The 27888-nt window shown below is 46.1% G+C and overlaps 1 protein-coding gene across 1 annotated transcript in view; it reads right to left on the reverse strand.

The window, feature by feature from the left end:
* Window positions 1-6938: 6938 nt before the first annotated feature.
* PPP1R16B (protein phosphatase 1 regulatory subunit 16B) overlaps window positions 6939-27888 on the reverse strand; it is a 104123-nt gene continuing 83173 nt past the window's right edge. The window contains exons 5-11 of the mRNA XM_038369675.2: window positions 23652-23755; window positions 18658-18782; window positions 15256-15381; window positions 14130-14205; window positions 12728-12857; window positions 11670-11838; window positions 6939-10936 (exon numbers count right to left, since the gene is read on the reverse strand). Of these exons, the coding sequence (XP_038225603.1) occupies window positions 10415-10936; window positions 11670-11838; window positions 12728-12857; window positions 14130-14205; window positions 15256-15381; window positions 18658-18782; window positions 23652-23755 (1252 nt within the window). The 3' untranslated portion in view covers window positions 6939-10414. The remainder of the gene's footprint in view (window positions 10937-11669; window positions 11839-12727; window positions 12858-14129; window positions 14206-15255; window positions 15382-18657; window positions 18783-23651; window positions 23756-27888) is intronic.

A 27888-nucleotide genomic window follows, 5' to 3' on the forward strand; every position in this document is an offset into this window, starting at 1 on the left:
CTGGGGTTGGCTGGCTGCTTTTGAATGTGCTTGGCCAAGCCCGTCCCTTCTGCGCCGGGGCGGGGGGGGGGGGAGGCTCGGCTCGGCTCGGCTCGGCTCGGCTCGGCCCGGCCCGCCGCCAGCTCCTGTGCCCCGCAGACTGGGCGAGCCAGCGCCGCTGCTGCGCCTGCCTCCGCACCCCCTGCTCGCCCGAGGGACTGCCCGAGACGCAGGTGCCCGGGGGGCCCAGCCGGGGGGGCGAGGGGAGCCCTTGTAAACCCGCCCCTGGCCCGGTCACCCCGCGGCGGCTGCTGCTGGGAGGCCCGCTGAGCCGGACTGCCCTGAGTTTGGGCAGCAGCACGGGGCAGCCAGGTTTTGGGCCCGACCCCCTGAGCAGTGCCAGGGGCTGGGCTGCGTGGGGAGTCTGAAACATTTCCCCCCTCCCAGGCTGGCTGCGGGCTTTACTTTGCAGCTCTCTCGTCGCTGGATCATTTCCAGTTCTCTGTGCTTTTTACTAGGGTGGTTAGAAAAGGGCTAAGGGAAAAGTGAATCTGGAAATGTGGATTGATTACTCTTTGCAGAGTCATAGATCATAGAATATCAGAGGTGGAAGGGACCCTCAGGAGACCATCTAGTCCAACCCCCCCTGCTCAAAGCGGGGCCAATCCTCACCATCTGCCCCAGATCCCTAAATGGCCCCTTCAAGGATTGAACTCACAACCCTGGGTTTACCAGGCCAATGCTCAAACCACTGACCTATCCCTCCCTGTTTAGCTCATGATGAGCTCCTTATTTAGTGGGCTGCATTTAACAAGAGACCAAGCACGTCTTTATAAACCAAGGAAAATACGGTTGTACTATGCCACTTGAAAAGAGGGGTACGGGCAAAGAAGTGAGAGCATCCAAAATCCCCACTGCCCATCCCCTGTTATGAGCCTGTTGCATTTAGCAGAGGTAGGGGGGAAAGTCGTGAGAGAAGAAAGGGCTAGAAGCTTTACGTCGGATGAAACACTGAGGCAAATTAATGTTTCAATGGCAGCAAGTGGTAGGGAGAAAAGGGCATTACCTTTCTGCAGGGGGGAAAACACTGTTGGATGGGAAGAGGTAGCACAGATTTAAGGGGTCTCTCTTATTTCACTGCCAGCTCTAACTCTGCTAAATGCAAACGCTTTCTCTGCAGACAGCTGCTTCTGCCCTGAAGTTGTGCCTTCACAAGGAAAAGAGGTGTATTTTTCACCTGTGTTAAAATCATAGTGAAAACAAGGCAGTTGACAGTGACACGTTGGAGGGACACAAAGGGGGGCAGCAGCTAAAGGGGGGGCACATGCCCCCCTAGGTGACCTGCATGTTAAGGACAGCTACATTATTCAGTTGCGTCTGCCCCATTGATGACTGGAGATAATTTTTAAGTCTTCTGAAGCTGGAGAATGAGTTCAGGATGGTACAGGCACAGTGAGAAGGATTCTTACATTTGCAGTACTCTGGAAACAGTGCTTCCGGAATACTGAAAATGAGTCCAAAATCTCTTTCTTGGTGGGTAACAATTTAGGCACCATCATTTTGTATGTATAGTTGGGATTATATTTTGCCTTGTGCATTATTTTGCATTTAACATTGAATTTCATCTGCTGTTTTCTTGCCAAGTCACCCATTTTGTAACTCTTTGCAGTCTGTTTTTGACTTAACTACCTTGAGTAATTTTGTATCATCTGCAAACTTTGCCACCTCGCTATTTACCCCTTTTTGCAGATCATTTATGAATATGATGAAGAGCACTGACCCCAGACCAGTACAGACCCTTGGGGACACCTCTGTTTACTTCTCTCCTTCTGAAAATGGGCCATTTATTCCTATCCTTTGTTTCCTGTCTTTTAACTGGAGTGCCTGGGAATGCTTTCAAGATCACCTAAGGATCCTTAATACAAGGCTTGCCCTTAAATTATCTTAATCACCCGTTCTCTGTTTATAAACAAACTCCCTGCACCAAGGGCAGAAGTCCTTAGCAATGCCCTTCCCCCTCCCCCCCCCACAATTGAGGAGGGGCATGTGACCCTTCCTCCCCTCAGGTAGGTTACCACTGGTTCAATCTACAATTTCTTGTCTTCACTATAGTTTAAACACATTAATTAACATGGGTGCATTTTTCAGCTGTCAAGCTAACTTTCCTAGTGAAGACAAGTCCTTAGTGGCAGCAGAAAACTCCTGTAGTCGTTTTGGTGGCTGGATCTGCTGGTATTTGTGATCAAGGGAGGGATAACGTACACATCTTCCCTCACTCCAGGGCTTATCTATACAGGAAAGTTATACTGGTGTAACTGTGTGCATGCTCTTCTTCCAATATAAGCCAATCTGAAAAAAGTGTCCATACAGAACGTTCTACTGGTGTAACTAGTAAAACTTTCCTATTAAGACAAGCCTTAAGAGGCTTAATTCCTTTTCTTCCTCCTCTCTCTGCAAGGGTCTGTTCCCAAACTTGCAGAGAGATAATAGCCCCTCTCCTGAAGCAAATGGACAGTGGAATTGATGAAGGACCAGCATGACAGTTGCACATTGGCCTGTTCATTATGGGGGGTCAGATTTTTACTGCTCCAGTTATACCTGTGATGATTACCCTCAGGCCCCAGTAGAGAGAGCTGAGGCAGTGCTTAATTTGTTATGAAAGAGGTGCCGGTGCTTAAGAATTACGTTCTGGGGCTTAAGCAATATTTTACTTTTATAACTGATGTGGCAAGCACAGAGGTGCCTGGGTTCTGAACTGCCAAACCCAGAGGTGCTGGGGCTCAGCCCTGGCACAAATTAAGCACTGAGTCAAACATAACTGCTGAGTTCTCAATTGTGAAAGAAAAGGGTGATGGTTCCTGGGTATTTGAGGATGTATGAAAGAAGTCCTTCTTACTGTGGCAACCTGCATGTACAGGATTAACGAGGAGTCCACCATGAGCTCAAAGCTCCATGCAATGTTAAATCTGGTAATTAAGGACACCAGGCCATGGGCTTGAATACTAGTCAATTCCCATCATCCTAAGAGCTCACTTCTGTTGAACATCGGTTGATTTAAACTCACTACATTTTATCCATCTGCCTCGCGCTTCCAGACAGATTATGTTGGCAAAGCCCATGGCTGCATCAGAGGAGGAAACACATTTAGGTACAGTCCACACAGTGGTGGTACATTGTTATATTAAAAATCAGATGCCATAGATTTCAAACACATTAAGCCAGTAAATAAAGACCCCATCTGCAGTTCCTGGTATTATCAAAAGAAATTTAATATATTTTTTTAAATTAAAAAATTCAATCATTCTATTAAAGACACTGAGAAGTCAGATGCTAATACTGTCAGACATATCCTGTTGGCATGAGATTTACGTACAGTTTGATATTTAATGCATTGCCTCAACATGTTAAGAAACCATCTTTTCATACTTACAATAGCAATATGAAGTTAATTCCATACAATATCAAATATCCTTTTTTAAAAAGTTTTAAATATATTACTCTGATTGCCAAAATGCCATTTTTATACACAAAGCTGCTAATACAATATACAGTTCTCTTACATTATTTTTTCACATAAAATACATTTTGTCAAGTTTTATTTGTACATCATTTACTACAGCTCAATGGAGTCATGAATTATTGCAGACGGCTGGGCATCCTTTTGATATGTCCTGGATATGCAGCAGCCAAACCTAGCTGTATCAGGCCTACAGATGCCACTGAAGTTGGTTTACTGCTTCCTTCTCCTGGAAAAAATGACAAAATTGCAGTCTAGATGCTGAGAAGTCAGATAAGGCTCAACTAACAGAGTATCCACACTGGCAATTTGAAAACCTGTTCTTCATTGGCTCAGGTGGAGGCTGGAGTATAGACTGGGCTCAGGCATGGGATTGAACACCAGATAACTTAAACGCCTGACTCTTCTTTCTAGACCTTCCACCATTGCTACCACCAATAGAACTGCAACCGAGGAGAATTACAAGCTGTAAGTTTGCAGTAGCAGATGCACCCGTAAAGAATCCAATCATACTCTTCCTGTGTAGACAACTATACACTGGCAGCTTTACCTGCATGAAGACAGTAGGATCAGGCCTGGAAACTGCTCAGTAACTCCAAACCCCATTCTACTGCCTTAGAAAAATTACAGTGTCCTGTAGTAATGGACTGCAGCTCGTAATACTGCCATTGTGTTTGGGTACTTACTGTACAACAATTAAACATTTTTTGTAGAGAGAACATGATGTGCCAACACCATCTGTTAAAATACACAAGGACTTGGATCTCATTGTGTACCCTTACGACCCGAGAAGACCAAAGCTAACCTGGAGTTTTCACCTTACACAAGTTTTCATTTTTAAATCAGCCAGTTACTAGTAAGATAATACTTTAGGAAGAACATTTAGTGCTCATAATGCTTGCACCAGGACATCAAAGCTAGAGAAAGAATAAAGATTTTAATGCTGGCACCAGACTTGATGTTGGAATCAAGTCATGGCCAGTGGACAGGAGCCAGAGCTGAAACTCAGGTGTATGCCAGGCCTGAGTATAACTTCGACCATGGCCCCAAACTAACAAAACTAGAACTCATTATGCTTTTATTCCAGGTATCACAGGACTGCTGAAAATCTGTTTTATTTCAATTCAAATACAATTTTGGGGGTGGGTGAGTGGGAGGGAGGGAAGATTCTCATTTGAAAAGCAGAGAAGAGAGATGGGGGAACAAAAGAAGCAAAACAAAAATTTGCAATTCAAATTGAAAAATTTCATAGGAAGTGAACATTTGAAAAAAAAAAAAAAGATTTTCCTTTGAAAAGCCATTTTGTCAAAACAATTGAAGCCAGCTGTACAGAGTAGCCACATTCTAGTAGCCACGTGCACTTAGCTATTTTTAGCTAGCTTGGTAATACATAGATATACCCATAGACAGGGAGAACACCTCAAGGCAGGCTGACCCCAATTAAGCCACTGAGAACTTTTAAAGAATAGTTCTAGTGCTTCTCTCGGTGGAGTATTCCTATTTCAGTATATGACCGATAGTGTTTCAACATAGAAGGCTGCGTGAACAGATGCCCAACATCAAGGTGAAGTGTGCTAAGAATGAGGCTCAATGCAATTTAGGGGATTATAAATGCTCACATCTACCTACAAACTTATCAGCGAAAAGCCACTTTGCATTAACAATTCATTATACTCATTGGGTATTGCGCTGTCTCATTATTGCTATTTACCTGAACTCTCCCTGTGACCAACATCCTCTTCCTTCCCTAACACAGGGGAGGCTCTGCCCTGTGTAACATCTCATCAGAGCCCAAGCTAGAACACTAGGCTCAAAACTGTGGAAGAAATTCAGATCCAGGTCCATACTGAGGCCTTGCTCTAAGAGCTCAAATGGGACAAGAAATTTCAACATCTTGAAGGGGAAAGTTTGGATCTAGGTCTGAAATGAGAACCTAAATTTGTAGTTCAAGCCCATCTCTAACAATTAATGGCCTATAGCTATGCATATTGCTTGGCTGGATCAAGAGCTGGCAGAGACTGCTCCCAGGCACTATTATGCATCTGAAGAAGGTCCTTTAGCATGCAGCTGGAGCTCCCTCCAACTCTTCATTAGCTTGCTAGCAGCCCTAGAGCCCCAGTGTATCATGAAGGCTTGCATGCAGTAAGGTTGTGCCCATACACAACTCTCAGGGTGTGTTGACTAATAACTGGATGATGACTGGATTCAACCTCCTCAAAAGCTTGGGGAAAGGTGGATCTGAAATTTACACCCTGGGCTCATGTCTAAGAAAGCTAGAGTCTGACTGGCTTCCCCACTGATACTCAGATTTTAACAGAGCCAGGCTGCCCTTACCTACAGGGAACATGCACGAAGGAGAGGATTGTACCAAAGAGGCAGGGCCAGACAGCTGTGTAGGCTTTAGGGGGAACAGAGTTTGAATGGTTTGGCCAAGAACAGAACGCTAAAAGAGAAGAAAAAATTTCTACTAACCTAAGTGCTAGACATGCAAATCCTGAGATGGTTTCTATTCTCAACTTTTTAGTGGCACTAAAATCTCCAACGAAGTAGCTGAGTGTCAGCTATTGTACGCCACAAAATAATCAAAGCATCCTACTGGAATGGCCCCCAAGTGCTAGATATTACAAGATTTAGCGTCATTGCTGTAGCAATAGTGCTTTTTATAAGTGAATAAGGACTATATTATTAAAGGAGGGCACTTGCAATATATCTACAGAAGTGCCTGTGCACCTATCCTACCTCTGAAAACCTGCATTTGCATCTACCAAATAAATACCTGCAGGTGGATTAAGTCCCCATTTTGTGCTCCGAGTTATCCATTCGGTGCTTACTATCATCACTTCACACACATGTTGAAGTTATCTACGCCCTGCCCATGTATCCCTGCTGGTGTCCCATGGCCCTCTGGGCATTCCAGCCAACAAGTTGCTTATGCCCTTGTTTGAAAACTTATCCCAAGCTGTCAAATTGATTCACATCCTTAAGTAGCCATGGAAAGGACCCTAGATTGACTATCCCATTCCCAAATCCCTACATGCACCAATGGTAGGTAAAGCTCATCACTGCCCTGGTGCAGCTCCTAGAGCATTCACTAGTTTCTGGCTCTTCTCCATTCTGAGATAAATTGGAGATAAATTACAAGTTATCACCAAGGTTATATTTACAGCCCCAGAGCCATAACAACCACATTAAGCAGCTCTAAAGCCAATTTTATGGTTGCAATGTTACAGCAGTCCAATTAAGGGAATATTCGTTTAAGCTAGAGCATGGCTTCTCTGCTCCTTGAAGTCTTTGAACCATGATTTAAGGACTTCAATAGCTCAGACATGGGTGAGGTTTTTCATAGGAGTGGGTGGGTGAGATTCTGTGGCCTGCACTGTGCAGGAGGTCAGACTAGATGATCAGAATGGTCCCTTCTGACCTTAGTATCTATGAATCTATGTAGCATCTCTTCCACACCCCCAATAGTAAAGCCATTGTTGCTTAGTTAGACATCACAACATTAGCTGGAATAATGAAATCCTGGAGATTATGTTAATCAGAGATGTCATATTGATGCATCAGAGCCATTTGTCTACATTACGCTGGGTTCACACTGCTTTAGTGTAGTAACTAACCACTGTCAACAAAAGCAAGCCCCAAACTATATAATTCCATTGCGTTCAAGTGTCTGCTTTCTATTGGCTGGAATGAGATGTAAAGCCCAATACTCCTCTCACTTTCACCGGTATAATCGGACTTCATTGGAGTCACTTCTGATTTATGCCTGGTGTGAGTGAGAAGGAACAGGCCATGACCTGATATCATCTATCACTGGGAATATAGCTCACAACTGTTCAAAGCTTAGCATCGGCTGCAACTGATGTGCAGCAGCACCACCAGGATAATTCTGCTCCAGCGATTCTCATTCCAGTGGGGGTAAATGGGAAAAGGACATTCCCTAGTAAAATGGGAACATCTTCATTCCATGATATCGAGGCTACAGTTGCTAAGACTGTCCCAGAAAACTTGATGTGTTCCGTTCCCTGGAACTCTGGGTAGTTATATGACACCACCAGACCTACATACACCCTCCAACACAGTTAGCTGCACGGGACTCTTCAATTATCTGCTCAACTCCTTTAAGTTGGGAGAATAGGAGGGAAGCTCCCTGATGGCCCAATAAGCTTAGAGGGTGTTTGGGTTTTTTTAACATACAAGTTCAAACAATGCAGCAGTGGAGTGCCAAGGCAGGTAGGGCATCAGGAAATGGAACAGGAATAGCAGGTCAGCCCCTCGAAAATGGGGCAGGAGTGTCAGGCAGGATCCCTGGGATAATGGGGAGGAGTGACTGGGTATGTTATTAAATACATTAGGAAAAGATGCCTTCGCTGTAACAGACCCTCTGAAATCTGACCTGACTTTCTATCCCCTGTGCCAAAATTCTCTTCATTTAGGGAGAAAATGGAAAGGAAGGATAAGTGGATTGTCAGAGTCCAAAAGACTAAAGCGTCAGCCTGAGAGGAAGCTCCAACATCTGCCAATACACCTTGGCACCTTCCTTGTGGTAACAAATGCTCATCTCCCCTGCCTGGTGGACGCAGATACTGTAATGTGCAATGTCTGCCTTCTCCAGCAGAGGGCAAGATGGGCCCAAATCCCTTTGCCACTGGATATGGCACTGCAGACACAGGCTCCATTCAAAAAAGTGCGACATCAAATTCAACTCTGAAGTAAACAAAGCAAGGAGTGTGTGAGCCCTCCAGACAGTTTGATATGCTGCTTGTACCTAGTGGAGCTCCCTTTGCTTCCTTTCCCCCATATAAGGATAGAGAAACTCTGGATCCTACCACTGTTAAAAAGCCCCTGTTCATTATAACACCACACATGTCTCACTAACACACTGCTAGTCTCCCTTGTAGAGATGGAACAATGTTTCTAGTTGTGGGATGGCTTCACTAACATGCTGCCTCATCTTTAGGCCAGTGTCTCCTGTTTTCCAAGCCATATACGGTTGAAAGGATGGGTGGGGAGGAGTCAGAGAAGAGAAAGGTACATTTAAAGTCCCTTACCAGAAGGGAATACAGTATTGCTCTCAAATAGCAGCTGGAAAGAGAGGAAGTTGCATGGAAGTCTCATGGTCTATGGCAGATGCTTAGCTGGAGAACAGATACAGTGCTGTGAGCAGGATTCTACCCAATGATAGCTCAGGGTGGCATCAGGAACCCAAACAATCCTGTGTTTTTCAAGTTTGGGGCCTACGCTGCACCTATAAGATAAACATTCACACATGCAGACTGTGTGCAATGGCCCCTTTGTGCAGAGAAATATATTGTAGATACAACTTAAAACATTTTGCGAATATTTTGCCTGTTTATTCTGGACTGTCATGTCCAATTCCCTAGAGCTAATGCTCTGCTGATAGGTGCTGTCTCCTTGCTCCTACCATTCAGGTGAGGATTTTGCTCCCTGAAGGGCAATTGCAGAAACAGGCCTGCCAATCGCACACCCCTTGTTACAGCAAGCCACAGATTCCTCAAATGCAGCCTGGCACACAGTTAACACATGCTGCCGGCTTCCTATCCAACAGCACTTTACTAGACCACTCCAAACTTCACTGCTGCTGGCTTTTGCTCAGTGAAAGAAGCCACTTTCTCTCTCATACAAGGTAACTATTTCTGAGCCTTTTGCTGGCAGCTACCATACTGCTGCTGGTGACCCCAGCATAGGGTCTGAAAAAAACACTGGAATGCTGGGGAAAAATGTAAAAAACTTTCCATTCTATTGTGATGCTCAACAACCAAAAGCAATGATTTAGCATTGACACATTTAGATGCTTGAGCAGCTTAGCCCCAAGAACACAGGTTCACACACAAGAGTGTCAAAACCTAGTGAGACTGGAAATATTTCCATGCCATTTTTACTGGAAGCAGGTATTTCTTTCCCCTTCCTTCCTAATTTAAACAGAGCCCTGCGGTTCTGGAAACCCAAATACAATAGCACTCTGCTAGTGCAGAAGAGACAGAAAGCAACAGAGACCATACTAGTTTTTAAGCTGAGTGAAGCATAGAGAGTAAAAAGCAGCACCAACAGGGAAGGTGAGATTGTTAAAAATGAATGGATTTCACTAATCTAAGGGTCTTAGTAATACAAGTAATTTGTTCTTATCCCATTACTGACCCTGTCAGTCAGCATTTTATTGCCAGAGTTTATTCTATTGGATTTCCATCAGGAGTTCTGCTTCAAACCCAATGGCACTGCACAGCCCCTGCTTTCTATTACAGTAGGCCACAAACTGGTTTGCAGCTTTTGACAGTCGGCTGCCACAAAGCAGGCATCACACAACTTCCCGAAGTACATGCACTGGGGATGTGCCCAGCTTCACCTTTGTGTAAGCAAATGAAATACACCGAAGATTCAAAGTCTGCACTTGCAACTCCTGGGCTGTTTGCACAAATGCAGGGGTCTGACCACACATTCTCGGGGGATACACCTATCACAGCCATGAGTGAGAGGCAGGCCCAGTGTGTTGCATTCCAGAAGCTGGGTGGCTCCCAGCTGGAGGGTCAGAAAGGGAGGACTCTAATTCAGATGGTTTTGTCTTTCAAAGACCCTTCATGATTTAGAGTAGAGAGCCCCCCAATGTCCCTTTCATAACACTGCCATGAGGAAGAGTGGGGTAGCTTTTTTTTACTGCATGTGAGGATGTGTACTTCATTTCTCCACTCTGGGCCTCACTCTGCCTGCCTTACTCATTTGATTGCAGCGGGGTTACTGGCAGGGTCAGGTACTATTCAAGATGAATGAGGCTGGCACCATCAGGTCCTATGTAACTAAACTGAGTTCTCCCCATGTGGGGATGGAAATAGCCCATCCACAATAATAAAGCCAACCTGGCCATCCACTTTTAGTCTCCTCTGAGGCGAGACATGGATGACACTAGGAAATCCTGCAGCACCCGTGCACTTTCTCCTCCATTTCATCCATGGGAGCTTTGAATTTCAAGAGAGGGGGATCGCCACTGGACGCTGTGTAATAAACCGATGTCCCATTGGAGCTGTAGGGAGAAGTCCTGGAATCAATCAGGTGCTCCTTGGCCTCGCCCCCATTCTCAACTACCCCACTCACACTGGTGCCAAAGTGGGTGCTGAGGAAGGTGTGGTTAAGCAGCTTAGCTGCAGCCCGCTGCCGCTTCAGTTCAGAAAGTGTTTGATGGCTGCGATCCTTGTAGCCACCCCAGATTTGCTGAGAGTCGGGGACACCGGGGCTGCTGTAGGGCAGTGCTTGACTTGTATTACAGTCTGGAGCTGTGTGCATTTTCCAGACGTCCCCATTGGAAACCGAGTACTGGTAACTGCTGGCTGGTGTCCTGAGTCCATTCTGGAGGGAAGACTGAGGGTCACTCTGTGTGCTTTTGGTTGCTAACTCAGGAAGGAGCATAGACTTCTCCAACTCTGAATTCTGTAATGAGAAAACATTAAAGAGAAGCAGCTCCCAGTGTACAAGCCATCCCTTCCACAGCTTTCGAGTCCAGGCTGGTCCCTTTTAATCCATTCCTACAGCCAAAGAGTAGCAGCAAAGGGGTGAAATTACCTATCCCAAAGCCCTATTATTTCATTAATGTGGGAACTTCAAATCCTAACTGGGACCAGTTAAATATTAACATAGAAGGACAGTTCCACATTTGTTTTCTTTTTAAAAAACAAGGCAATTAAACGCAAAAAAAAAAAACAACCTTATGTTAATTCAACATGATGGTAACTGAATTAAATAAAGATAACCAGAGAGTATAAGATCAAGTTCTTCTAGAAACATTGGCCCAACCACATTGCAGCTATATAATGTCTATTAAATGCACATAAAAATACACACAATTATATGAGAACATGAGTTTTTGCAATTGCTTGACTTTTTGGCTCAGATTCTGGCCTCATTTATTTTGTTGTGAATCCCACATCATTCCTTTCACTTCCAGAGCAGTACTCCTGATTTACACGAGTGTAGCTGGAACCAGAATCTGGCCTTGTATTTAAATGTGTGCCCTTAACATTGTCTTTAAAATAATCTAGGTTTTCACACAACACCCATCACCATAGTGTCCAAGTACTGATAATCAACAAGCCCATTCACATCTCTGGTTTCAGGATCTTTATGAATTTTGATAGGAAAGTAGAACATGAGTTTGGTTCCTTACTGGATCTGTGTTCTCTTGGTCAGATCGAGCCTCCATGATTTCTCCAGCATAGCCTGAGTTTCTCTGTTCTTCCGTTGCTCCCATTTGCTGCCAGACAATGGCCTCCTTTTCATACTCCTTCCTGTAAAGGTTGGTTCGGTCCGAAAGACTCGCCCTCCTCACCACCTTCCTGAAGGAGAGAAGCAAGGAGCAGAGACTTTAGCAAGATGGGGCAGTGAGGGAGCTCCTCCTCACATGATAGCTCCTTCATATCCTCCTTGCATTTACAGCATCTTCCATCAGTGTCTAGGAGCACATTACAAACATGAATTAAGTCTCAGAGCAGCCATGTGAGGTAGAAAAGGTCCCTAACTCTCACATTACAGGGAGGAAAGGGAAGCACAGAAATGGTAAAGGAATTTTTCAAAGAGGATTTGGGCTCAGAAGATGAGATCTCACATACAGTTCTGCTAGTGGACAGCTTTCCACCCAGCCTCCCCTGGAGCTTTATCCGTTAGTTTTGTTCTAGGAGAGGACCTGTGGACTGGTCCAGTGGAGTTCTGCAGGCCATAGCTTGAGAACTGCTACTCTAAATTCATATAGAAAAAGAATATTCTAGATAGACTGTGTGTTCAGTCAACTTGCAGAAGAGTATCGGGGTTCTGTCCTTATGTTACCTATTGCTATACCTCCACTTTTCCCCACATCTCCAGTCATTAGAGCTATCATGCAAGAAAAGATCTTTTCAAAGCATTAATCAATGATGGAACAAATACCAATAATTTAGGAGGTGGGAAACTCCCCTATCACCTGCTACGTTTTCCAGCAGTGACTGATGCACTGCATCATGGAGCCTACTTTTCTAGAAGCAGCATAATCTTCAAAAAAAAAAAAAAAAAAGCTCACTGAACAATTGGCCCAGTTTCAGCCTTTTGGAGAGTCCACTGAACTTCAGAGCAGACAGCTTTGTATCTGATTACACTGCATACTGGGTAGTCTGCTTTCAGGTTTGGGACAGCAAGGGTGCTCTCCAGTCTAGTGTGTGGCATGATCTGTGGGAAGATCAGTTTCGCACTCACCCTCGGCTTCCCGTGCTGGAGGTTCTCCTGCTGAGGGAGGACTTATGCCTCATCTGAGATTTCATGATCACATCATGTTTATGTTTCAGCTCCAACAGTAACACTTTGAACTCCTCTTCTTCACACAAGTCTAAGGCACACACAAACCAAACCAAGCCATGAGCAGGGCTGTACTAATGTAATACACTCAGCTGAATGGAACAGGGGGCATGGGGGCTAGAGGGAGCACGTATGATAACAACCATAATTAGACACTCCTGCGCCACCCACAAAGCTGTGCCTTCTTGGTCTTCACAGTTTGGTAGAGATAATGGAATAGAATTGAGAAGGAAAATTTAAGCAGAACAAGAAAGCCAGTCCCTAAGGCAATTAGTGGAAGCAGCATTGTCTGGGGCACTAAAACAGGACTGGAAAAAAGCACTGGAGAATATTCTGTGGATTTTAGCTCTGCATTGGCCAGAGAGACTGACTCGATCCCTCTCTTCTGTGCAGTGTGTCGTACCTCACATCACAAAGGGGAAGAGATGTTTTGACCATTGTTTTATATTTTGATATTCTAGAAATGTAGGATGACTCCTGGAATTACATGGAAGTCTATGGGGAAGGGAAGAAGCCTTTTGACAATTTCTGTATTTAACCAATTCCTGTTCCTGTGGACATACAATGACAGGAGGTCAGCAGCTGGGGATAGAACTCTTAGAAATGGAGACTGGAAGTCGAGGTATCAGACTTCCCTATCTCTCCCCTTCCCACTCCACACCAAATTGGCTTGGAATCTGGCCACAGCAAACCAGGGTAATAAAAATCACATTCTTTGGGCTTCAGAGTGGCAGCCATGTTAGTCTGTATTCGCAAAAAAGAAAAGGAGTACTAGTGGCAGCTTAGAGACTAACAAATTTATTTGAGCATAAGCTTTCGTGAGCTACATGCATCCGATGAAGTGAGCTGTAGCTCACGAAAGCTTATGCTCAAATAAATTTGTTAGTCTCTAAGGTGCCACAAGTACTCCTTTTCTTTTATTCTTTGGGCTGCACAGAGTAGGTGCAGAAGACCTGAAAAGCAGCAAACCATTCACAGTTCTGCAGCGGGCAGGTGGAGTGGGAGCTGGAGACGGGGAGGCCATGTGAGCAGGGGTGTACGGAGGAGAGGCGGATGCTTCAGGAGCAAAGGTAACATTTTCAAAAGCACTGAAGTGACTGAGGCACTTACGCTCTTAAGTCCCATTGACTTTCAATGGGACGTATGCTTTTAAGTCACTTGAAAAAAAAAATCACACTTAATAATTTCAGCCCTGAACTCCAGCAGGCTCAGAGACTCCCGGTTGCTTTGTGCTGTTTGGAGAAATCCCAGGGATTTAGCCAAGATTAGAAATACCCTTACAAAGGAGAGAATTTGAACTCACCTATTGGCATCTCATCAAAGGCCGTCCTGGCACTCAGGCTGGCCCCATGGGACACCAGCAACTCTGCCATCTGCATCTGCAGCAAGGGAAATAAAACAATATTCACAGCCCTGGTTTAGGCAATCAGTAGCTGCATGTGATCTAAGGGACCAAGCAAGCTATGGAGCAGTGGCATGCATGATTCATTGACACCAGGATCTCCAGCTGTGCTGGTGGGTGTATGAGTGTTCTCCACACAAGATACTAAGCACAGTTCCTACCAGCTCAACCACTGGGAGATTTCCCACCAGCTCTCCCAGGGAAAGCTGCTCACTTAGAATCACCAAGGTCTTAGTGAGACTCTGAGCTTAGATACCCCCCCCCCGCCCGCCCAATGCATCCAGCCCATGGGCGGGGACCCCACAATTGGGAGTAAATCCACTCCATGTCTACTTGCCAGGATGGCAGTGTGTCCATCGGCAATGGTCTCTGGCATGCATACCCTAAGGAACAGTACTAGCAGACACGGATCCATGAGATGTGGGAGTTGGAGGGGAAAATACTAGGATCAATTTCTTGTATGTACATGTACAGGCAGAGAACACACTCCAACCCTCCAACACTGGCACAGTGAGATTCCCAGCTTCTCAATGGGACCTGCACTCATTTCTACCCTTGGGAGAGCCTGAGGTATCAGACTTTAAAGCCGTAACATGTGGATATCTAAAAAGCTATTTTAGGTCTTTTTTAGGGCTTTCTGAGCCCTGCGCAGCTGGTAACTAGGACCCTGGCTTTACAGGTGGAGGGATACAAGAAATAGTGCCAATGACATTTTCACAGCATTCAAAAACCTTCCTAAACAGTAGTTTTCCAACACATGCCCTATGCAAAATATTGGATGGTGTAAGTGTTTGGACGGGAGGGGGAGCAAATCATGGCATTATTAAGGCTTTATTGGCACTTGTTTGGACTTCTTGTGCCCACACAATACACTTGCTCTGCTTGTACCCACAGAGCACCTGGATTTTGCAGACAAAGGGAGCGTGCACTCTGGCCAGAGCACTCGTCCTCTGCTTTGAAATGCTGCCCCAGCCTCCCTCTGAGGTGAACCAGCCGCACAAAATAGACTTTCAGCAAAAGCCTTTACCTGTCCCCAGAAGGCAGCAGCATGGAGAGGTTCCCATCCATCCCAGTCCTGGATGTCTAACTGTGCTCCATGGTCGAGAAGCATCTCAGCTGCATGCAGGTAGCCATTAGCCCCAGCTATGTGCAGCTAAGAGACCAGAAACAGAGAGTATGAATTGCTGTTTAAGGCTCATGAACTTCCTTCTTCACCAAGTAACCCAGGTGATGCCACTGCAGTGTCTGAGTTTAGACCAAGAAGAAACAGCAGTGCTGTTCAGTGCCCATTGAAGTGAATGACAAGACATTGCTCTGACTTCCAGGGGAGTCTCGACCCTGGAGCGTCATCAATATGTTTAGGGAAATTTCTGCCACTAAAGGTCTTTGGGCTGATCTAAGAAATGTCCTACAAGGGTTTTTAACATGTAAGTGCTTTTTCACACATGTCAAAACAAAATGAAATCACCATCTGTAACTATTTATGGAAAGAGAAAAGAAAGGTACTGTGATGCTAGGTGCAATGTGGCAGGCGTCTGTGGTCAGGAGTTAAACACCTCCCCCACCCCCCAACATTTTGCATTTTTATCTCTGCACGTTCCATGACAATGGGTGAAGAGGACATTCTTCTGAGATGCTCTGGAATGGATCTCTAGGACCAAGTTTTCAGCCTGGCCATAGCCAGGTTTCCATTTCTGTGGCCACAGTTTTGCACATTCTGTTACTTGCGCTCACAATTTAAGTGACTTAGACATCTAAATCCCTGACTGCTTGCAATTCAGGGAATCTGCATTTCAGATTTTGGTCTCCAATGTCTGATACAAAGAGCACAAACTGCATCTGAGTGTCCTTCAGATGCAACCTTAATCACAGGATCTTTCCTACTCTGTGAGGACATTTAGGTCTCTTTTGGGAGTTTTTCTTCATAGTGTCTGCTGCTGTATCCTTGATCAAAACATACCGTCTTCCTGCTCCGTGCTCTGTTTTGCAATTTACTGTATACAAGTCGGCAGCAGTCCTTCCCCCACAGAGATAATTCCATTTCAAGTGGTGTTGTACGAGGAAAGAGAACGTCTACTCCTTTCTGCACATTCCATAATGGAGAAGGAAAGTGGATCATGCCACAGAAATGAAATTATACCAGTTGTCTTCTCTATAGACTTCTTTGTGTTCTCTTGTGTGTAATATAAGGGACACTCTCAAAGCAGGGAGGTCTGAAGCTCAATTTGCCCTTTTGATATCCTATCATCCATGTAAGAGTTATTTTTGTACTAAAATTCAATGCTTTTCTAAAAGAAATGCTAGCTGCCTGCACCACCCTACGAAAACGAGCCATTGCTGTCATGCATTCCAGTCTAGAAGTTTGTGGCTGACAGGTAATAAAAGTCAGCTGCAATAGTTTTTCAAAGCTGGTGGTCATTAATATTGAGAGCAGGGCCCCATTGTGCTAGGCACTGTTCTAACACACAGGCAGACAGTCCCTGTTACAGGGAGGTCACAGTCTAAAACAGCAACATACAAAGGTGGGGGTGAAAGGAATACATAATTGGATATACTATATACATTTGCATCCCCTCACCCTATTATAAAATATATGGAGTGCCAAATCTCATCTTCCCCTCAAACCATCATGAGCTAGCTCATTTCTTATAACAGCTCTTTATAACAACCTTTTATTACCTGAAGACTGTTATAATGTTTCCCCTCAGTCTTTTCTCCAGACTAAACAAATCTAATTTTTTCGATCTTTCCTCATAGGTCACATTTTCTAGTTTCTCCACGTCTTTCCCCGAAGTGTGGTGCCCAGAATAGGGCACAGTGGTCATATCTTCATGAGGCCAACAAGGGACTGCATGTGAGTGGGAAATCCTTGACTTTCACAAGGAATAGCCTGAAAGGTAAATGCAGGCTTGATCCTCAGGGGGGAAGCTGTCAAAATTATAAACAGTTCCACTGTGCTGGATTAAATTAGTTAAAAGGAGAATTAGTAAATTTTTAAATTAGTTAAAAGGAGAAACCTCAGAATGCTGTGAAAACGTAAGCCCCATGAAAGGTTACTGCCACCAGAGTCTTATTTAGAGATCCTGCCCTCCTCAGATTTTCTAACTAATGATACAGGAAAGATTTCTGAATTCCACTGACAATGTTTTAGAATTAGAGACTTCATTACACTGCCATGGTTTGGCCACTTGTGTAATGACATCAGGTAACCTAGATACCCAGGCCCGCTGACGGAGGGGGCAAGGCAGGCAAAGGGGACAATTGCCCAGGGGCCTGGGCAATTTAAAAGGAGCCGGAGGCCCCCAGCCGCCGCCGCGGTAACGGAGACAGGATTCCCGGGGCCCTTTCAAATCGCCTGGGTGGGCCGCAGGGCTCCTAGGCGCATGTGGGGCGGTATCAGTGGCGGCGAAGGCAGCCAGGTGGGCATGTGGAAGCCCTGGCAGTGCCGGAAGAGCACGCCCAGTAGCGCAGCCAGCAGCTCGCTGGACACCAGCCAGCGCAGGTGCAGCACTGCTCAAATGTCAGGTGGACGGTGTCCATGGATTGTGCGCGTGTGCACCAGCCCGCACGTGGTCCAGATCTGCGCTCACGTGGCAACGCCACGACAGGCCAGCAGCAGCGTGGGGTCTGGCTCCAGCCCTCCCTGCATGAATCAAACCTCAGCCATCACTTTCTAAGGGGCTCATTGACTGTTCTGTCCTGAGGCCCGGAATTGCTGTCGGTGGGCTAGTAGGTACCAAAGCCTTCTCAGATACCTCTGAACTCAAATGTCAAGTTACCAAAGTCACAGCCACATAAGCTACAATACACTACAGTTAAAAAACAGTATTACTAGGGCACTCTAGCTTTTTGGGAAAGTTTACGTGAGAGGCCAAAGAGACTCCTTTGGGGCAACCAAAAAGATATGGGGTCAGATCCTTCAGTTGCACCTGATCCCACTAAAGTCAATGAGGATTTTTATTCTCAGTTCAGTAGAAGTCAGATCAGATGCTAATGGGATTAGGAGTGATAATAGAACTACTGAATTGTTTTACTCAACCTGCCCAAAGACTTTTCCAAAATTCATGCTTCCATTGGAATGTACAGGACTTTCATTGTGAGACTTCTTTTGAAGCAGCTGGTACTGGTCCGCTATGAGAGACAGAATACCGGACAAGGTAGACCAGTGATCTGATCTCTTACGGCAATTCCTACAGATCAGTTGGCCATTAACTCCAGTGGGAGTGAGATCAGGCCCTGAATTGCAAAGTCTTTACTCATGGACACGGTTTGTTGCTCAAAGGAGATGACCTAAAATAAAAACCACTAGCCTTCTACCTCCTCACACTGTACTTGTCTTTGGAGATTAACAAAGACCACCGACAGCCTCCTAGAATTCACACAGATTGTAGGGACAGACGAGGGTGGATACTGTAGCAATTCTGCTCACCAATGTAGCACCTTGAATATCTGTCCTGTTCAGGTCTTGACCTGCTGCAATCAGACCTCGGATGTCAGAGATCATGGCCTGCTCCGGGGCAGCCCGCATCTCATTGATTTTTTCCTGTGTGATGCCTGTAGTTAACAGGGAGAAAAGGAAATGGAAATGTTTTTTTCCTCTCCTGACCCAGTAAATAACAGCAATAATTGGGTTCAAATTCCTTGTCTGATCATATCTGCATGCTGAACATCAATTAGAACACTTGGCATATTCTATCCATTCAGTACCTACAAAGCACAGCCAGGTTAATAGTGTTCCTAATGGTGTGAGAATGATATTCCACCAAAATCCTCCCCTGGGAACAAGAGCCAGAGTCTTTAATACCTGTGCAAAGCAAATAGGAGCTCAATTTTAAGCCCCCCCACACAGAACCTCAGCTAGCTGTAGCTCACGAAAGCTTATGCTCAAATAAATTTGTTAGTCTCTAAGGTGCCACAAGTACTCCTTTTCTTTTTGAGAAAGATGAAAGGCTATCAAACCCTGGTGGCTCATAGGCAGCTAGCTACACAGGTTGAGGACTGATGGTGTAACCACTGTTTCTTTAAACCTTTGCATGCTAGAAGCAAGTTTGAGCTGAGGCACTACCCCTTTCAGAGGTAGCCTCATTCCTGACCCACATTTCCAGCAAGCCTAATGGAAGGGACCATCTTGGCCATCTATGCAGAAGGTAATTATGTGCTGCATGGTTGACAGGGAGACTCCCCTCTCTGTGATCAGAAGCAGGCCCCCATTCTCAGAGGGAACTTATGGGCTATTTCATCCACCCTGCTATTTGCCATAGGATAGCCACTGCTTATGTGTATGTTACACAGGGAAGGGACTTGGCAAGGGAGAAAAACTGCAGCTCTGGAGGGTAAGAAATCATAGAAATGTAGGACTGGAAGGGGTCTTGATAGGTCATCTAGTTCAGTCCCCTGCAGTGAGGCAGGACTAAGTCCATGGGGCCGGACGAATTGCATCCGAGAGTGCTGAAGGAATTGGCGGCTGTGATTGCAGAGCCCTTGGCCATTATCTTTGAAAACTCGTGGCGAACGGGGGAAGTCCCGGATGACTGGAAAAAGGCTAATGTAGTGCCCATCTTTAAAAAAGGGAAGAAGGAGGATCCTGGGAACTACAGGCCGGTCAGCCTCACCTCAGTCCCTGGAAAAATCATGGAGCAGGTCCTCAAAGAATCAATCCTGAAGCACTTAGAGGAGAGGAAAGTGATCAGGAACAGTCAGCATGGATTCACCAAGGGAAGGTCATGCCTGACTAATCTAATCGCCTTTTATGATGAGATTACTGGTTCTGTGGATGAAGGGAAAGCAGTAGATGTATTGTTTCTTGACTTTAGCAAAGCTTTTGACACGGTCTCCCACAGCATTCTTGTCAGCAAGTTAAGGAAGTATGGGCTGGATGAATGCACTATAAGGTGGGTAGAAAGCTGGCTAGATTGTCGGGCTCAACGGGTAGTGATCAATGGCTCCATGTCTAGTTGGCAGCCGGTGTCAAGTGGAGTGCCCCAGGGGTCGGTCCTGGGGCCTGTTTTGTTCAATATCTTCATAAATGATCTGGAGGATGGTGTGGATTGCACTCTCAGCAAATTTGCGGATGATACTAAACTGGGAGGAGTGGTAGATACGCTGGAGGGGAGGGATAGGATACAGAAGGACCTAGACAAATTGGAGGATTGGGCCAAAAGAAATCTAATGAGGTTCAATAAGGATAAATGCAGGGTCCTGCACTTAGGATGGAAGAATCCAATGCACCGCTACAGACTAGGGACCGAATGGCTCGGCAGCAGTTCTGCGGAAAAGGACCTAGGGGTGACAGTGGACGAGAAGCTGGATATGAGTAAGCAGTGTGCCCTTGTTGCCAAGAAGGCCAATGGCATTTTGGGTTGTATAAGTAGGGGCATAGCGAGCAGATCGAGGGACGTGATCGTTCCCCTCTATTCGACACTGGTGAGGCCTCATCTGGAGTACTGTGTCCAGTTTTGGGCCCCACACTACAGGAAGGATGTGGATAAATTGGAAAGAGTACAACGAAGGGCAAAAAAAATGATTAGGGGTCTAGAGCACATGACTTATGAGGAGAGGCTGAAGGAGCTGGGATTGTTTAGTCTGCAGAAGAGAAGAATGAGGGGGGATTTGATAGCTGCTTTCAACTACCTGAAAGGGGGTTTCAAAGAGGATGGCTCTAGACTGTTCTCAATGGTAGCAGATGACAGAACGAGGAGTAATGGTCTCAAGTTGCAATGGGGGAGGTTTAGATTGGATATTAGGAAAAACTTTTTCACTAAGAGGGTGGTGAAACACTGGAATGCGTTACCTAGGGAGGTGGTAGAATCTCCTTCCTTAGAGGTTTTTAAGGTCAGGCTTGACAAAGCCCTGGCTGGGATGATTTAACTGGGACTTGGTCCTGCTTTGAGCAGGGGGTTGGACTAGATGACCTTCTGGGGTCCCTTCCAACCCTGATATTCTATGATTCTATGATTCTATGATTATCTAGACCATCCCTAAGAGGTGTATGTCTAACCTGTTCTTAAAATCCTTCAATGATGGAGATTCCACAACTTCCCTAGGTAATTCGTTCCAGTGCTTACCTACCCTTACACTTAGGAAGTTTTTCCTAATGTCTAAACTAAATCTCTCTTGCTGCAATTTAAGCCCATTGCTTCTCATCCTGTCCTCAGTGGTTAAGGAGAACAATATATCACTCTCCTCTTTATAACAACCTTTTATTACCTGAAGACTGTTATAATGTTTCCCTTCAGTCTTTTCTCCAGACTAAACAAATCTAATTTTTTCGATCTTTCCTCATAGGTGACATTTTCTACTTTCTCCACATCTTTCCCGAAGTGTGGTGCCCAGAATAGGGCACAGTACTTCAGTTCAGGCCTTATTAGTGCTGAGTAGAGTGGAAGAATTAATTTTCATGTGTTGCTAACAAGTCTCCTGCTAATACATCCTAGAATGATGTTTGCTTTTATTTGCAACAGTATTACATTGTTGACTGATATTTAGTTTGTGATCCATTTATAATCTCCCCGGATTCTCTTCTTAAGTACTCTTTCCTAGGCAGTCATGTCCCATTTTATATTTGTGCAAGTGATTATTTCTTCCTAAGAATAGTACTTTGCATTTGTCCTGAATGAATTTCATCCTCATTATTTCAGACCATTTCTCCAATTTGTCAAGAACATTTTGAATTCTCATCCTGTCCTCCAAAGCTTGCAATCACAGCCAGCTTAGTATCATGCACAAGCTTTATAATTGTACTCTCAATGCCAGACCCAGGACAGATCCCTGAGGGACCACACTCAATACGTCCTTCCAGCATGACTGTGAACCATTGACAACTACTCTCTTGAGTACTGTTTTCCAACCAGTTGTGCACCCACCTGATAGTAGGTTTGTCTAGGCTATATATCCCTAGTTTGTTTATAAGAAGGTCACGTGAGATAGAAACAGAAACCTCACTAAAGTCGAGCTATATCACATCTGCTGCTTCCCCCCCATCCACAAGGCTTGTTACCCTGTCAAAGAAGGATATTAGGTTGGTTTGGCTTTGTTCTGTTATCTTTTAGGTGCTTACAAATTGACTGTTTGATTATTTGTTCCATTATCTTTCTGGCTTCTGAAATTCAGCTGGGCAGTCTATAATTCCCTGAGCTGTCCTTATTCCCCCTTTTATAGATAAGAAAATGGGGGAATACATAATCCGTACAGCATATACTCTTCTGACAGGCAGGCGAGAACCTCAGCCCAGTTCTGCTCCCATCAAACTCAGCAACCAGACTCCCACTGACTTCAATGGTAGCAGCAGAGGGCTCTGTGTTTAAATGAGTAGGGAATACATGAACAGATGATGCTACCATCTGAGAACCAGCTTATGAGAACTGAAGGGGTAACAGCAATGGCTCGAGCCAGGCATAGTGAGGACAGAATGCAAGTACTGTACTGAGAGATTCTATAGTGAGGGCGCCAAAACAGACCTTAGTAGATAGGCATATGCCAAGCAAGTGTTCCTCACCCACAACTTTAGCAACTAGGATGAGGCCAATCATGGTTACCTGGTACGCTATGCTTAAGACACTTAGTCCCTCTTGAATGCACCCCTCTGGTGACGGTGCACTGCACCTCTCAGGATGGAATCATGCAGCTCAGCATTCTTAGGCTGCGTCACTGGGCTGCAGCCTCCATTTCCCGAAACCATGATCACGAGTCAGGCCCAGCTATATTTAGCACCTGTAAGTCCTTTTCCACCAGGAGTCTGTGATGAGCAGCTGATTAAAATGACCCACAAACAGCTTCTTCAGAAGAAAGCATTATTTATTCATCCAAAGGTACAGCGCAAAGGGATAAAACAAAACAAAAGGCCTGTGTGCCTGGGTCTTGTCTAAACATTGTTCTCTCCTTGCAAGGTGTGAGTAAGTTCCACTCAATCCAGGCCTGACCCTGGCCTGGGAGAGACAGGCAGTACCTGTAGTCTTCTCTCTGTCAGAGAGCCCTCTAGCCACTGCTGCTTGTTCATCTTCCTTCTTCTCTAGGCTGGGGTCTTTAATGGTTTAGTGCCCCTCTGAGCCTAAGCTCTGGCTGGGGAAAGGTAAACTAGCTATCCAGGTTCAGATTTTAAACTCCCCCAAAGCAGCTCTCTCTCTCTCAAAATCTAAGGTTGTCTTTTCAGATAAGTCCCTTCACAGCACGGGCTCTGCTATAAGGGGGGCTGTATGGATCAGAGGACTGGTAGCTGGATAGAGTCCTTTACCGTGGGTTACTATTCAGAACTTTATAGATTAGGCCCATGAAAGTCTGGCTTCCTACAGCTGCCAAGAAGAAATGCAGTGCAGTGACTTCTACTTTCCTCAATAGGAGTACCAAGTGCTGAAGAACACAAAAACATGATTCAATACTTTATTAACCCATTTCCAAGGTATTTTGAGTATTCCTACTCTTCCTTACCCTGGTATGCCATGCAGGTCTCAATGACATCGAGAGTCTGCTCATCTTCACAGAGATCATATGGCATATTTCCATCTGCATTTACTGCCAGCAAGTCTGCCCCACTGCAAAGAGAAAGTCCATCATGAGGAAGTGGCACCAATACATATAGAAGGTAAGGAAACCTCAGATGCTGCTCTATAACAGACAATATCCAACAGGTCATGGCAGCTGGGATGAGTCCTCTGAAGACCAAGCTGGGGTTTTAATAGTAATGTCTCATATTTGGTGCCCAAATATCTCCAGGATTGGACAGACACAAAGATATACAAGGCGGTGTCCATGGGACCTATGAAGGATTGACATGGGGAGGTACATGTCCTGAAGTAGATGTATTCATAGCACACTGAGCCTTCTCTATGGGATTTGGGGCTAGTGGATTTAGGCTGTGCATGTCCCCAGCAGCCTCTCCTGCGCTTTTAGGAAGGAACAGGAAAAGACACATCGGTGCCAGAAGCAACATCTCACAATGAGCCACTGACACATCATTCTGGAACACTGCACCAAGCCATTAACAAATCCTTAGTCAGTGGACATTTGGCTGGCTGGCTGATCCTCACTGAAAAGTTTTGAGTGTCAAGAGGGTTATTGGGAATGTACGTGTGGACTAAACTAGTAAATTCCTCTCTCAGCAGATTTTTGTTTATTGTCCATTACATGGTTTCTTGCATCTTCCTCTGAATCTTATAGTGGTTGCTGTTGGCAGTTGAATACCCAAGGAAATGGAATAATATTCTGATCTAACAGGGTAATCCCTGTCAGTGTTCAACCTCCATGAAGTCTGGTTGTGTATTTTATATTATAACATAGCTAAGGCTTGATCTGCGATAGTTACAGCCTTTAAAGGAAGGCAGACAGCATCCACCAGCATTTTTATTCTTGTTCATTTTTCTTTCACATCAGCAGAGCAAATTACAATATAATTTACACTTGCAATGTATTAGAGTTAATTTAAGCAACTAACAAAGCATAGGACTTGACATCCTTTGGAAGCTGCTACCTTTGGTGGTCTCTGGGTTCTATGTTCAGGCACCAAAGCCTTGTGATGCAGTGTCTAAACAAACCCTTTGATCTGAGACACCTGTTGCAGAAGGTTTCTTTGTTCACAAAAACTCCACACTATGCCAACTGCGGAAAATCTGTCATCCCTCATCCTTAGAAAGATACAACTGACAACTCATCTTCTGAACATGGACCATGGTGCAGTGTTACTACAGTACTGGTTTGCCAGTGTCTGAGTCAACAGAGGGCACCCTGCACCCACCCGAATGGGATGGACCAGAACAGATGCTCCCAGCTCCCCAGTCCGACCATGCTTGCTTGTTATCCCTCATGCTACAGCCTTTCACAAGAAAGGATGTTGCAGGTCTCAGCCGGAGTGCAATATGCATTCCTATGTTTCATTTATTTCTGCACTCCATTTTTAAACCTCCCTCCCCAAAACTTTCAGGTTCCCACCAATTTTATCCTTGGGCTTGTCCAAATGTTGAGGCTACATATATAGCTGCCCCAAACATTAGAGCTATGCCTAGCTGAATTCCTTTTTAATTATTTCAACAGATAATGTTTTTTTAAAGATTTTTTTTCTATTTTTATTGATTTACATTTTCACAGTTGCGGAAAATTGTGGGGGTCAGACAACAATTATTTAATGAAGCAGATGCTAATATTCATAAAGTGACAGCTTTATAACCATTAAAACACATATTGTCAACAGCACGTCAAAATACACAGAGTAAATATCCTTAAATCAAACTTTAATAACTTCTCAAGCAGTGTTTTCTCACTTTGCCTATCTATAAATTTCAGTTATTACTGATAGAAACATCTTTTAGTCAATGTGTGTGTATGGTGAAACTGACATTTAGCAATAAAAATCTAATCTTTCCAAGCCTAATTATAGGCTAAGGAAACTGCAGGAAGCTCCCAGCAATGGACGGGTTTGTTCAAGGTCATGAAGCATTGCTTCATTATCTTCCTTATAGACAGAGTCCTCTGCCCAAGAAAGGGGCCAAAATTTGAACCCAAGTCTCCCACCTGGCAGTGCAGTAGTCTAGGACAGCGGGGCCCCCTGGCTAAAACCCAGGGCCCAATCCCCGGCGTCCCCCCAGGGGCTGAAGCCAGGAGGCATGGGGCTGAATCCTGGAGCGCCAAGCCCTGGTGTTCCCTGTGGGACAGAAGCCCTGAGACAATGGGCGGAGTTGGGGACATGGAGGGCATCGCCCCCCCTCCAATTGCAGCGCAAGAGCATGGCAGTCCCGGGGGCAGCTCCACACTTTCCCCCCAGTCTCCTCTCCCTTATCCCTGGCCAGGTTGGAGGTGGGAAGCTGGAGCTGGGCAGTGCGGGGCAGCTGCTGTTGTGGCTGGTGCCATGGAGCAGGCAGTGGCAGGGTTTCCTCGGCTCCTGCTGGTGCCTGGGTTGAAGCTGCTCCTCAGCTCCCAGCCCCCTTTGCTCCCGCAGCAGCGGAGAGGCAGCCAGTAAGAGCCGCCCAGGTGGGGAGACATAGCTCCGTGACTGGAAGACCCCTGCGGGAACAGGGACCACAGGGGAGCTCTCTCAGCACACAGCCCCTAATAACTCTCTCCCTACACCCTGAGGCTATGCCCTCCCTGCACCTGGAGCTACCCCCTGCCCGCACACAGCCCCAGCTACTCCTCTCCCTGCAGCCTGAGCTACCCTGCCCCTCATCTGCACACAGCCCCTAGTTACTCCCCTTCCTGAACCCTGAGCTACCCACTTGACTGCACATAGCCCCTAGCTTACCCCTGCCTGCACCCTGAGCTACCCCCTTGCCTGCACACAGCCCCTAGCTATGCTTCTCCCTGCACCCTCAGCTACCCCCTGCCTGCACACATACCCCTCCCTGCACGCACAGCCACCCTCTGTGTGCACACAACCCCAGCTATCCCCTCCCTGTACCCTGAGCTACCCCCTGCCCGCACACAGCCCCAGCTGCCCCCTCCCTGTACCCTGAGCTACCCCCCAGCCTGCTCACAGCCCCTACCTACTCCCCTCCCTGCACCCTCAGTTACCCCCCTGCCTACACACACCCCTGTCCCAGCACCCACAGCCACCCCCTGTGTGCACAGCCCATAGCTACCCCCTCCCTGTATCCACAGCCACCCTCTGTGTGCATACAGCCCCAGGTACCCCCTCTCTGCACCCTGAGCTACCCCCCTTCCCACACACAGCCCCTAGCTATCCTCTCCCTGCACCCTGAGCTATCCCCATGCCTGCACACAGTCCATAGCTAACCCTTCCCTGCACCCTGAGCTGTTTTCAAACTTTTTGAGCTAAGCCCCCCACCTTTGAGTTATAATTTTTGGTTGTTCCCCCCCACAACCCAGACAGGCTGGGTGGCCTGCTGAGGTGAGTCAGGGGGTGGAGGTGCCACTCCCTCCCTGGACCCCGCCATACAGAGGTGGGTCAAGTCCCACTGGCCCTGGGCCCCCCCAAAATAGAAGTTAAACTATGCCTAGACCGAGGCCCCTGCCCTAAGGCCATCCCCACCCTCGCTGGGCCCTGGAGTTTTTATAGTATGTCAAGGGGGGCCTCAGAGAGAAAAAGGTTGAGAACCCCTGGTCTAGGGCGTACAGAAAGGGGAGACAGACCCAGCTTGTGAAGGGTAGCATGTTAGCATACAGGGCTTCTTCTCAGCCTGCTCAACCACCATTCAAGGCGAGAGACAGCTTTCAGTACAGAAAGTGCAAAGTATTCATGCTACAGACAGCATCTGGGGACACAATTGTATGGTTATTGACACCTCCTTGTTAGCCTCCCTTCCGATAAGTACAAGTTAGTGTGATTACCCCTAAGCTGTACTACGCTACGCACTAACACTGGGCCTCCTGCTCACCCAATTGCAGAGAGCACGAGGGGCTTAAACATTAGGGCCCTCGCCCAAGTGCTCGAGGCAGGGGTGAGTGGGAGGCCCAGTGTTAGTGCCCTGTGTGATGCAGCTCAGCTCTCTTTAGCATTTGTGCTACGTGAACACCTTGTACTTCCTCTGTCAGTGTTTCTAGCCTTGGCTGAAGGACTGGCATGGTGCGTAGGGCATTGTGGGGACCCTATGCATAGAGATGAGTTTCACCCTTTGTCATTTGTTTTTTCTGGCTATTCCTCTTACTGCACCTTTGCTCCTGCCCACCTACTGTGAGCAGGAGCCTGGAAGAAAGGTGAACTACACACATCCAGCCA

Source organism: Dermochelys coriacea, chromosome 13 (genome assembly GCF_009764565.3).
Source record: "Dermochelys coriacea isolate rDerCor1 chromosome 13, rDerCor1.pri.v4, whole genome shotgun sequence".
NCBI lineage: Eukaryota > Metazoa > Chordata > Testudines > Dermochelyidae > Dermochelys > Dermochelys coriacea.